This window comes from Triturus cristatus, chromosome 9, assembly GCF_964204655.1.
Source record: "Triturus cristatus chromosome 9, aTriCri1.1, whole genome shotgun sequence".
Taxonomy (NCBI): domain Eukaryota; kingdom Metazoa; phylum Chordata; class Amphibia; order Caudata; family Salamandridae; genus Triturus; species Triturus cristatus.
In genome coordinates this window covers 1,133,130,940-1,133,144,284 of record NC_140592.1, presented here as the reverse complement: position 1 = coordinate 1,133,144,284, position 13,345 = coordinate 1,133,130,940, and the positions used below count along the sequence as shown (strand labels likewise).

General features: G+C 43.3%; 1 protein-coding gene across 5 annotated transcripts in view; it reads left to right on the top strand.

Moving 5' to 3' along the window:
* Positions 1–13,345, top strand: part of LOC146799484 (uncharacterized) — an 82,730-nt gene that overhangs the window by 65,542 nt on the left and 3,843 nt on the right. For all 5 annotated transcript variants that reach the window (XM_085627044.1, XM_085627041.1, XM_085627045.1 and 2 more), the window contains one exon: positions 1,438–1,601. In XM_085627044.1, the coding sequence (XP_085483170.1) occupies positions 1,438–1,601 (164 nt within the window). The remainder of the gene's footprint in view (positions 1–1,437; positions 1,602–13,345) is intronic.

Sequence of the window (13,345 nt, the reverse complement as noted above, 5' to 3'; positions counted from 1 at the left end):
ATGGTTACACTGAAAACAATAGGAAGTGGTAAATTAAGCAGGGAAATTGTTCTCCTGGCTTAGCTGAAGGGATAAGAAATCCATCTCAATAGGCAAGGCCAAAATTGCGAATGGTGAGGAAATGTTGTCCAACCAGTAAATAGCACATACCCTTTCGTGCTACTATAAAGTAATGTATCAAACCCATTTTGATTGTAAAAGTTCCATTATGGAAGACTTCCTTGGCAATTATAGACTGCCTAGAGTGTCATGGGGAAACAGAGTAAAACAGTATAAGGAAGTCAGAGAAGAACAATTGGGGACTGTCATTAACCATATGCAACCACAAAAGATGCTGGGTACCATTAGTATGCCTGCAGACGTTTTCAAAAGACCGACAGTATTCAACGGTGTAAGATCCTGAAATTGTTCAAATACCAAGGGGGGTGTTACAGGTGGATTTGCAACTATCTACCATACTTACACGAAAGAGGAAAAGCCAATAGATACGTTTTCTTTGTATCACCCACATATCTCTCTTCAGTGTTGCAGCCATGATTTAGTCCAACATCCTTGCTAATACATTGCTGGCCTTCATCACATCCCTGGTGCATCCGGACCAATCCATGTTCATACCCCAGAACTACACTAAGCTGAACCTGTGCTGATTATTTGATTGCATTGACCAAGCAGATGTAAATATAACTGTGTATAAGAATCTTCTGATAAATAATGGACTTGCTCCTTGGACTGTATAGGATGTCCTATATCGATAAGCCACCTTTTGGTTAAATATGTCTTGTAAATAACCCTGGCATAGATGTTTGGGATGAATTAGCTTTGAAATGTGGTTTGAATATATTTCCTTCTCGGTGGCTATTCACGAAGAACAATCCTGATTTCTCTCCTTCACTGATTAATAGTAGATTCTCCTTTATGATTAAGCATCCTGTTTTCATTTTCTGCTAATCTCCAGTCTTTAGAGTTCAAGTAATTTCATGAGTGTAAACCAGCTTCAAATAAATAAACACATTTGAAGTACATTGCTTCGTTTAATTGTTTAGATTGACTGGTGAAAAAGTTATAACAATACATTTTCGAAGTTCCCTTCTCAGTGCTGAAGTGCAAAGGTAAATTGGGCCACATAGCCTATAACGTTTGCATCAGTCATTGATTTGGCGTTTTAAATGATGGTCTGGTCTGGACAGAATTCGACAAGGGCATAGCTCCGTCTTCTCTTTTTTCAAGCACTCTTATTTACTTTAGAAGCAGGCTTATTCTGTGTTTTTGCAATTCTTTTTAGAGTTCAAACTGAAAATTGAAAATATTGTTTGTAAAATGGAGACGGCTTTCATAAACCGGGCTCTGTCCTTTACTGATTCCATGACTATGTGATTAGAGTATGTGCTGAGAATTTGGTATTCTTATTTACCCTTTTCTTTTTACAATTTGTTGTAGATTTCCACTTGCACTAGAGTTTGTTCAAAACACTTTCTTCCCTCTGATTTCATGCGGACTCTCACCGGAAAAAGAAATCTTAAGCCAGAGTGTGTGCCATCAGTCTTCCAGTGGTCTGAAGATCCACAAACACAGCTACAGCCCACAAAGAAGAAACATCTGGGGTATGGTCCCTTGCAATCACACACGTGTATACCATTGCTGTTTGTGGATTCAAATCATTGAAACTTTAGGTAGGAAATGTAATTGAAATGTTGCTTAAAGCTCAAACTGTGCAAAAATATACATAATGGTAATATTACACCCTTTACTAATACTCGGAAATTACATTTATGAATATGCATTTTTGAAAACCAGAAACATTAAGGGAAATAATCCCTGCCATGAGAGCATACTTTTAAATATCTGCCATATCCTTGTCTTTTACACAGAAGGAACATTAAATTAAAGTTCCTCCTGTACATCCTCTTTAAGTCGGTTAACCTAGGCAGGATGTAAATTCTAGATTATGAAACAAACCCTTGCTTACACACGCACACTTTTCAAAGTGGCCACCGAACCCTACTAGTTTTTGTAAGTGGAATTGGTATTGTTTACAATTATTGCAGGGTGCCACTTAGTTTTCTGTCTAAGTGGGCTACGATATACAGATTTTGAACCCTGGAAACCAACTTTTTTCGCTTTTATGTTCCCTTTACCTATGCTGATCCATTATGGAAACAATCTACAAGCATTGCTCCTCTTTTTTTATGTTCCAAAAATATATCTTTTTGGTAGACACTTCTGGTTTAGTTGACTATAATGCTCAGGCTTCACACACTTCATAAGCCTTTTAATGTTGTTTGAATGTCTTGGTCTCTTCTTTTTGTCTAGTACAAACCCAGTTATACGTCACAATGACAATTCTTTATTTTCCTTAATGCCCCCCCCCCCCCCCCCCCCATCAAATATTAACATGTTCCCGGTCATCTTCTAGTTTGTCATGACCACAGTCTTAGGAATACAATTACTCACAAACATGTCACCTGTTGATAGACCCAGGACCGAGCTTGATTTAACCCCATCGATTTTCTAAGCACTCTGATACACCGTTGCTTTGCTGTCCATAATGAGTACATTTATTTTATTGTACACAGTGTCTACTCAGTGGGACATCCACTCCCCTGATTAATCAGCCTAACTCACCCTAGTTTCCATAATGCTGAATTCCTCCTCCATCTATAATTTCCTGTCAGTAGATGACGTTTTTTCAAGCGTTCTCGATCCTCTTCAGCACTTCAAAAGGTCTGTGTAGGCAAGGATAGATACAAAGGGAATTTAGTACAAGAACTTGTTATTGTCAGATCTCAGCCCCTTCAGTCATATGTATGTGTGCATAGGACCATAATAAGGTAGATACAGCAGCACTTTCAACCATTCCACTGCCTTCTGGTCTTATCCCCACATACCATCTGCAGTCAGTGGCAAGCAGACAGCTTACAGAGGTAAGGGCTCTTCCTTTTAAAGGACAGCATGCCTGCCATATTGATAGTCATGAAAGCACACATACAGTTTTCCATAGGAAAGAACTGTAAGCTTGGCCAGAAAAGGGTAATGCAGGCTTTTAAATGTAGGATGCTAGAAACCTCCGAATTTGTGCCTCTGACTACTCTTTGGCTCTACCACTTTACCCCCATCAAGCTTCTGTGATATTAGTGTTTTCTCTTCCTTTTGAGTGGAACTGTGTCTTGCATTTTTAAGTGGTTTGCCCTATCTGTGAGGCACTTCTACCCGCCATCCTGGCCCGCCTCAAAAGTTAAAAGAAAAAAACAAAGAGCTCCTCAGGCTTCTGCTGACGTCCTGGGGAGATTTAAAAGCTAACAAGATCCTTCAAACACAAGCTGCAAACACAAGCTGGAAACCCACTCAATTCAAGGGTTTCCAGCTCACCATCTGTTCTATCTTGTGATATCGACTTCTTACGGGGTGACTATGTGAACGGACTGATATTGTTGACAGACGGTTGTGTTTTGGAAGGTCTGAGTTATTCACCATGGGATTGTGTTCGTAATTCATACAAGGTAAAAGATCTTGACACAAATATATTTTTCATTAAAAAACTGCTCAAAACTGCAACATTTAATGTTTTTTTAAAAACATCCAATCTGCCCAATTTAAATATAAAAAAAACCCATGTGGCAGAAACACCTCTGTACAACATTTCATTGCCTTTTTTTTTCTATCACTCAATGCCTTTGGATGTCTTCTCCCTTTTGATTCCATTTTTACCTGGGAATTCAGCTATTTTGGATGTTTTTTCTCTGTGATATTTTACCCCTTCTGTCTTTGTTAGCCATTCCTGCACTTTTTGTCAAACGTCCAGCTTTTGGTGAGAAGCTTTCTAGGGAATGTATGCGTCGTCTTCCTTTGTGACACTCATTCTATCAAGGACTGTGACATTTATAGAAAAAGGGTCATTATGGACAGAAAAGGGGTTGACCTCAGTACTAGAAAAGGTGAAATTAGACAAGGGGCCTCTTATGTGATAACTTCATCTGCTTTGAATGAGAGAGGCTAATTCCCCCTACCTCTCATAACCCACTTCTGCCTCTTCAGGAGGTGAGAGGGAGCTTCTTGAGGTCACCAGCACTCCCAAACCAAGAAGATGTCAAGGCAGTCACCGCCGAGGCACTGAATATTGAGGCCATCTTCAAGGCACCAGTCAACATCAAAACGTTGAATATTGAAGCTTTCCCATGCTTCAACGTTGGGAGGTTTTGAATATTCTGGGTTGATGTTGAAGCATTTCTTGATGCCTAAAGGTGTCTTAACATTGGAAGGATCACCATCTCTCAAGAATTCACCATCTTCAACCAGAACAGGGTCACCTCCTTCTCTGAAGTGGACGATAATTTTAACACTGCTGGATTCTCCATACCCATCGAGGGACAGTGCAGATGGTTAACTTTGCATCTGAGGAAGACAAGAAACTGCAACACAACCTCCTGTATGAAATGTTTTGCGGCAGGGAGCTCTACCTCCCCACCCATCACTTGAGGTCCCTGCCCAAGAATCTTCAGTATTGCCAGTAGAGACTCGAAGTAAAGTTGTCGTTACTTCATGATCATGGAAGAGAATTTGATATGTGGACTCTGTCTCGAAATCATCATAGTGAGTCTTTTAGTCCAAGGAAGGTGAAGAGGCACAATAGAGTGACAATTCTAACTCAGATTCTGCCTCTAGCTCCTCTACAGATTTGAGTGCTCTGTCACCAGGGGCTATGGTCTGCTCCTTCAAGAGGTTCTTCCATGTGACAGCAATGTATCTTTCCACCAACTTTCCAGCAGGGCTGTGAGGAAGTTCAGTATTGAGCTAGTAAAACCGGAAGTACAGACATTGTGTTTTAAATGCTGTTATAAGCTCACACTATAGTTCCTTTACTTTCAGGACCTTTGAAACCAGTAATGGAGGTATATACCAATCCATAACCCATGCTCAAAATATGAAGAAGAAAGTACATTTGTCGAATACTGATGCAAGATTTCCGAAAGGGAGTACTGTGGCAGATTATTTGGCAGTTTCTGGTGCTAAGAAGAAAATTAAGTGTGTTAAGCTTTTCTTCTAATCCCCGGGGGGAAGAGGAGGTGGGAGAGCTGAAAAGTATGATTCCTTTAGAAGAAGGCTTTTCAAACAACCGCCGGAATTGTTAGAGCTGCAAGTTCTTCTGCCGCCATCAGCTAGTATGATCAATCCTTGTGAAATTTACTGAACCAGTTTGTGAAACATCCTTGTGAGTCCAGATAGATAATTTTCAAGAAGGTATAAAAGAAGTCCTTCTTTAGTCTGATAGTCTTATTGGTCTTGCTAGGAACAAAATCAATCTGGTTATGGCTGCATTTGCTATTCAGTATCCATTGAATGCTCTTCCTTTATGACGGATGCTAACATATCTAAACCCGCGGGCACAACAGAAGATGGTAGAGCTACCTTTTAATGGTGCTCAACTGTGTGGGTCACAAACTAATGTAGAGATCCAGCAGATGAAAACCGAAGCAGAAAACCTGAAATCTGTAGGGTTATAAAAGAGGAAAGAATTTGCAGAAGTCCAGTTTTGTGGTTATGACAGAAGTATGCAAAGTTCATTTATTCCATTCTGGAACCACAAGAATAGAAACTCAGTCTTTTTAAAGACATAGATCTTCCTGAGGCAGAGGGATTGGCCGTCATGCTGCAGTTGGTCCCCACCTTTTCACACCAACTTTACCCCTGCCTTGCAAACTATTGCAGAGGATTTCTGATCCTTATATGTTAAAAGAATGAATAAAAAGTCAGGTTTTCTGCTGCTCCTACAAGAGTACCACCAAGGGAAATAATAGTGCAATGCTGGATCAGTTGAGAAAAAAAAGCAAGTTACTTGTTGAGAAGAATGCTACAGAGCCAGTTCCAAAACATTAGTGAAACAAAGGTATTCTTGCTCCTTTCTGATCAGGAATAAAAGACTAGAAAAGAGCAAACAAATGTATCAAGAAAGAAAAGTTTTGAATGATAGCACTCTATTGATTTTTTCTCTCTTATTCAACAAGGGGAATGGATGTGTGCCTCGGATCTTCAAGAGATTTTCTTACATTTCAAAGTTGGCAACATTTTCAATACAAGATACTGACCTTTGGGCTAATTTCAGCTCTTAGAGTCCTTTCAGTTGTCCCAGCTAAAACTTACAAAACATGTTTTCATGTATCTGTACCAGAATGGCTGGTTGGTAAAGACGAATTACGTCAGACTTTTTGGCACGATCTCCAAATGACAATAGACCTTCTGCACTAGCTTGGTCTTCAAATCAACTTAAAAAAAACTACCCCCAAACCTACTCCACTGATCCAATTCCCTGAACTGAATTTAGACCTCTTAGGGCTTATTCGCAAAAATAAACTTACACTCTGTGTAGGTTTACTATTTTTTTCAGTATTCACAAACTACCATTAAATATTAACTTTACGACTGAAGAGTCTCCGCATTGGGGGCGGAGAACTCCGGACATAAAATGATAGGCCTATCCTCTATTTTTATGAGCTGAGTTCTCCGTCCGACTGCAGAGTCTCAGCAGTGGTAAAGTTACTATTAAATCATAGTTTGTGAATACCAAACCACACGGAAAAAGATAGGCCTGCCCAATCTTTTTGTGTGCAAAGTTCCCCACCCCAATTGTGCACTCTCCACAGTCATAAAGGTATTATTAAATCGTAGTTTGTGAATACCTTAAAAAAATTCCATTTACACATGTGAATCATGCCTTTAGTTAGGAAGGGGGTCTCTTTTGCTAGGGAAAGTTCTCTCTTTATATCCGTCACCGTCCCCGCGCGTGGATCCCATAGTCTCTTGCATTGCACTGGTAGGGGAAGCAAGAATTCAGTGATCCTTGAGACATTCCTGTGGTGGTCACATATGGTCCTAATATAAGAAGAACTGAGAGAAATTTCTGTCTACATACACTCTACCGCATTATCTCAGTGGAGCACAAGCCCTCACCCTGCGCTGCAATGCCCAATGGGCCCCACTAGGGGGCTCTGTGCCCGAGATCTTTTTCATCATTCAGGTTCGCAAGTGTGCAGCTCTAATGCCTCCAACGATGGAAAGCACTGAAGATTCTCTGAGAAGATTGGTAAAAAGTGAATAAAATTAACTACAGACCCTTAATGTTAATTTTGTTCTTTCTAGAAACTGTGTTACGGTCAAAACAGATCCGAGAGTGTGCGGGAAAACAAGGTCCTTAGTATTTTCCTAAATGATTAAAATCTACTAATTAGCAGTAGGAATTTTGGCCAAAGACTTGCTCAACATTTTTCATCCCTTTAACGTCTCTAAGGGTCTATGGCAATTCATCAGGAACTAGCAATAAGAACCTAATCTTCTCTACTGGTAGAGTTCTTACATTGATCAAAAGGCACATAAATATCCACCTCTGTGGAAAAAAAACAACAATAGTAGTCGTTCTCAAAAACGTACACTCCCTATATTAGGACTGTAATCGGTTTGCTAATGGCCTAGACAAAGAAAGAAACAAAAAAGACAAACAAAAAACAAAATAAATATTTTGCCAAGAATATTGAACCATGAGTGCTTATTGATACTGTTTGTGGGAAATGGCATTACACTCAATGCTTCGAAATTCATGCACCATGCACATGGAAAAAGCTTAGTAAACTCATGTGGATGGTACACCCAGTCAGGTGTAAAGTGACACATTTATACTCCCTCCGAAGTACCACAACTTAGGTTCTCACCCTAATTTTTAGAAAAGGATGGCCCCTTGGAGTACGTGGAGAAAGGACCAATCCTTTGTCATCTATTATATGAGGAACAAATGGAAACACTTAGAAAGGAGCCTTCACCTTACCCTGGAGGGTCCAACATATCCAGAAGAATGTTCCTTTACTTCCCCAAGGTCAAGTCCCGTCTTTTGTGGATGCTCCACAACCAAAAAGAGGCCGTCAAAATCAGGAAGTGTTACGTGCTCAGTAACGTAGCAGTGTCATTTAACAAGTTAACATGTCAGACTGGCTGCAAAAAGGGAGCCACCACCTTCAAAGGGAGTAATACGTATTTTCAAAGGACCCATAGTGACTTTTACTTGTGTCAAAGATCAAAAAAAAGCTGGCTGCCCTGTAGGGGCAGTTAACTGAAGTGTATAACAGTCCTTTCATGATAGAAAACAATCTTATTTCGGTAAGTGTCTGAGAAGAACCAACAATCCAAATTCTTCTAAAGATATTGTATATAGGTACAGTAACCAGTGAGGATTTTAAGAAAAGGGCAACTCCTTACCGATTGGTAGGTGTACCGGGAGATGATATTTCACATATTCATGATTTCTTAATGAGAACTACCACACCTCTAAATCCCGAGGTGTAGTGTGCGTAGCATACCTTACTATATCTACCTCACCCCACGCTGTGATGCTGGCTGTCTATTAAGTGGGTTTCCTGTAGAAACTGTCGGGTTTGTATCTACTAAGCACCTTGTTGACCAGGCATCTCTTCACTTTATTCCCCCTGTTGACCTTCCATGTTAACAATGTCAGGTTCTGACTCTGGAGCATGTTGGCTGTTTACCTTCTTTCGCAAACACTTGCCCTTCACCCTTGTGTGCATATCTAATCGCTATACTGGTTCCTTGATTTCTTGGTGTGTTGTAAACGAACCCCGCAACTACCCCCCATTGTATCATAACATGATCCTAGAACTGAGCACCTTCCCAATCCACTGTATATGTAAGCCCTCAATCTGCTCAAAATGACAGTGCACTGTGCTTCCTGTGTTGGGTCGCAACCTTTAGACATTGCAGGCGCTACAGGTAGTGTCTGTGTCCTTTTTGCCTCAGTCTCTCAGTTCTTTATTGATCCCCTCACCCCCCACGCCAACTAGAGCATCTCGTACCACAGAGAACAGTCCCAAGTGTGTAAAAAGGTAGTCTGTCTAGCAGTTCACTCAGAACAGCACTCCAGAAGGGCAGCATCTTACCACGTGCAGAGATGTTCCTATATGATACCTCAGCAGTCATCGGGGTGACCTTCGGTAGTCGCTCTTCCTCGATGTCCAGATCTGTGCGTACAGGTCCACTGCCCTCCCCCTCAGAGACCAGTGCTCTCCATTTATGATTGTCCAGAACATAACTGTAGAGTTTGACCTCCAACACCGCTTTCACTTGCTCTGCTCTCATTTGCTCTGTCGTTGGCAAAGCTGTGTTTCGCCTTACATTCTGGAACTTGGAAGGTGTTAGCCGCCATTCAACGTCGCTCCGTGGGCGTGGAGGCAGACTTTACCACAGGCCTTGTTGTCTTACCCAGCTCCATGCCTCTTGCACTGATAGTAGGAAGTGAGCATTTCCCTGTATTCAATCTGTAATTTTGCGGGTAAAATAAGCACATATTACAAATCCAGCTGGGGGTAGAACTCTTTTGACTGCCACAAACGCCTTTTGTTTTTGGACCAGATTGGTGGAATCCGGGTATAGGTTGACCCTGTGTCCGTCAATGTTCCCAGGGCCGTGCTTTCCTAACACCTGCAACAGTATGTCCCTAAAGTTCATCAATCAGGCTGTGATCAGCCTTGGGGCTTCACCCAGCACCAGGGGCACCCCTGGTATTCTGTGGGCTCTCTAGACAGAGAAGAACCTGCGGGACATCTTCTGCCAACCACTTCTCTACAAACAGTTTTGTATTGGGTCCCTCTGCTCTTTCTGGGACCCCCACAGTTCTCACATTGTGGCGGCGGGACCTACCCTCTGCGTCCTCCAGGCAACCAGCCAGGGACTTCATAACCCTCTCCATGGCAGAGCATTTCAGCTTGAGTTCCTTAAAATTCGGCTCGGCAGAGCTCATCTGTGTTTCAGTCTCCTTTACTCGTCCGGTCCGCTTTTTATGATTCTCATGCAGTCGACCCACCTCGTTAACCACTGCTGCAATCTGGGATTCCATTGTCACCTTGGTATCCCCGATGCCCTTCAGGATTGTCGCCATGTACATAGCCAGGAACGTGCCTGCTCCCTCAGTCGTCAACATTTCCTGGCCCGCCGCCATTGTGCCTTGGGGCTTGTTTTTTGCAGCGCAGATCTTCCCCATCATTCCAGGGACATACCCCTCGTTGCCATCGGCAGGCTCGTGGGCGGAGGGAATGTGGGGTGTTTGGAAGGCACCCTCCCCGATTTTTTTGCCAGGTCTGACCAATGCTCCCTGCAATGGCCAACTCGGGGTTACCTGTGCCATATTCCTGGATCGGTACAAAAGGGGGTGGTGATGGACGGAGCATCAGAACCAATCAAACACTCACACTCAGTCAACAGATCTGGGTTTGATCCATCACCGTTCTTTAGCCCACTCTGCCACTCCAGTTCAGACATGGCCATATGCAAATCAGTCTGACCCTGTGCCTCATGGGATCAGTCCAGCCCGAACTGCCAAGCCATACCTTCCCTGGACCGGAAACAAGCTTCCTAGGACCGGTTTCTGGCATTTCAGCCGTCTTCAGCCAGGCTTGCTTGAATCCAGTGGCAAAGTGAGCAAGGGACTCACGTCTGAGCATACCCTGCCAACTTATGGCGAACAAAGCGGTACAAAAGGGGGTGGTGATGGACGGAGCATCAGAACCAATCAAACACTCACACCCAGTCAACAGATCTGGGTTTGATCCATCACCGTTCTTTAGCCCACTCTGCCACCCCAGTTCAGACATGGCCATATGCAAATCAGTCTGACCCTGTGCCTCATGGGAACAGTCCAGCCCGAACTGCCAAGCCATGCCTTCCCTGGACCGGAAACAAGCTTCCTAGGACCGGTTTCTGGCATTTCAGCCGTCTTCAGCCAGGCTTGCTTGAATCCAGTGGCAAAGTGAGCAAGGGACTCACGTCTGAGCATACCCTGCCAACTTATGGCGAACAAAGCGGTACAAAAGGGGGTGGTGATGGACGGAGCATCAGAACCAATCAAACACTCACACCCAGTCAACAGATCTGGGTTTGATCCATCACCGTTCTTTAGCCCACTCTGCCACCCCAGGTCAGACATGGCCATATGCAAATCAGTCTGACCCTGTGCCTCATGGATCAGCGCTCTCCATGCAGAGCTGTGACAATGGGCCTTGTCGCGCCCAGACCTCGCTACATAGTGCCACCCAGTTCTGCTAGACTTCCTGTACCAGCGTCTTTTCCAGGTCCCTCTATCAGACCAAATCTGTCCCTGGCTCCTTTTTAGGTTACCTTCGTCGCAGAGTGCTGGTTTCCAACGTTATTAGTTCTCTTTCGCCTCTGAAAGGCGCCGTGGGTAGAGGAGGTCCTGCCTCATTCCAGTAGGAGACCTGATCTCTGTTCTCAACTGCCGCCTCTACTCTGTGCTCCCTCTGAGGTTTAGCTCTAGCGATCCTTCTCAGTTTGCCCCGAGACCGGGCCTCTGCTCCTAGCCGAGGCCAAGCGCGTCACCTGCTCTGCCCTAGATCTCTCTCCTGAATTGCGGGACCCGCACGACCTGGGTCCCACCGCATGCTACCCAACTCCCAGACCAACATTTTACAGTACCACCGATCCACCCAGACAGGCCCCGGGACCTCAGTCTGACCTGAGCCGCCCTGCGCTGACTGCCAATGCTACCTCCATTTCTGTAGACAGCCATCTTGACAACTCACCTATTCTTCGCTCTGTCTGGGAATTGGGCCTGGGGGAGAGGTATGGGCCGCCTGATGCAGCTATCACCCCTCTCAGTAACGCGTCCTTCCTGCCTGGGTTTCAGAACTGGGGGCATTACAGGCTATTTGGCTCAGGGAAGAGGGGGGGGGGGCTGAGCGAAGGTTTTCTCTCTCCGTGGCTGATTACGCCTCGCTCCCAGATCCAGATATTCAGTAAACGAACTAGGATCCCTTACAGAACAATATACTTAATTAATGTTTTTTATTTTTTATATTGGGGTCTGCCATGGTGCCAGGAGTTAGGAAATGGAGACGAGATACATATGTCTTCCAGAGCCTTACCGTCACTCGAATGCTGCAGAAAGAATTTGGATTACAAGTAACTTTTCCTTCTCCGCCTTGGGATCTTCACTGACATTCATGAACATTGAATAACTCATCCAGTATACAATATCTCAGAATTCTTATTGCTGAATATATTTTTAGCAAAATATATTTTCAGGGTATCTAAAGGCCATTTTTTTTAAAAAACCTTTAACCTCACAAGACCTTGGTTACAACATTGGCATTATCACGGGTCGACTACTGTAATAGTTTGTATATGCATGCTCACCAGCATGTGCTGAACAAATTACAGATCTTGCAGAATGCAGCAGCTCAGGTGCTTTTTTGGGAGATCCCCAAGCACCATTCAGCCTCCCAAGCATTTAAAAAACGACACTTGCTACCAATTATGAAGAGAATTATTTTTAAAGCTTTGTTTAGTGCACACGGCACTGCATCATCAGGGCCCCCTCTTTCTAAGGAAGAGTATTTCCTGGTACACACCAAGCAGGCCCTTACATTCGGCCTCAGCCAACCTGGTGATCACTCCTAGATTCAAGTGGATGAATTGGAGAGGAAGAGGATTTGTGTTGGGAGCTTCAGAGGCCTGGAATGGTCTATCCCCTTATCTTCGAGCCATACCAAACTCCTGAAGACATGGCTTTTTTTCTCTATTTAATTTGGCTGGGTTATTAGTGAGCAGCATTCCGTTAGCGCCGAGACACCTATTTTTGGTATATATGAGCAGACATAACATTAACAATAGGAGGCAGCAGGACCTGAACTTTACTAATGCTGTTAATGTTAGCCAACATAGTCAAAGGGCGAGAAAGTGCTCTGCGATTTAAAGTTTCCAGTCGTACCGTCCAAAACTTCAAGGGGGGGAACACTTTCTTAGTTAAATGGAGGTCGATATTTTCAATAAGCAGTTGAGTCATATTTCTTTTCATATTTGGCTAATTCCCAGTCAAATCATTTGATGTCTCTTGGTGTGCATTTCCACTAAGACATTTTAGTGAAAAGACTTCCTTTCTTCCGGGATCTTTCACCACGGAAGACATCATATCATCCTTCTGTGTAGTGCTGTTCATGTGGCAAGACAAAAAAAAAAAAAGGAAAGGATCTGTGTGCCTTATGTATTGTTTCACTTCCCGAAGGCCACTTTGTTCATAGTGCCCAATATGCCACTAATGTCTGGGAGAAAGTCAAAATATGGTAAACTAATCTGACTAGTAGGTAAATAATACTCAACAGCGTTCACAGAACCTGCAGCTGTAGATTTCCAGTCAGCAGAAAAACCTAGGAGATGCAACCTCAATATCTGCACTTTGTCTGTGGATATGTACAACTCCTTCACATAGACATTTCATGAAGTGGTGTTTTGCTTGTGGCATATATTCATTGAATGGGGTGAGTTGCAGTGGGTGAGGAGT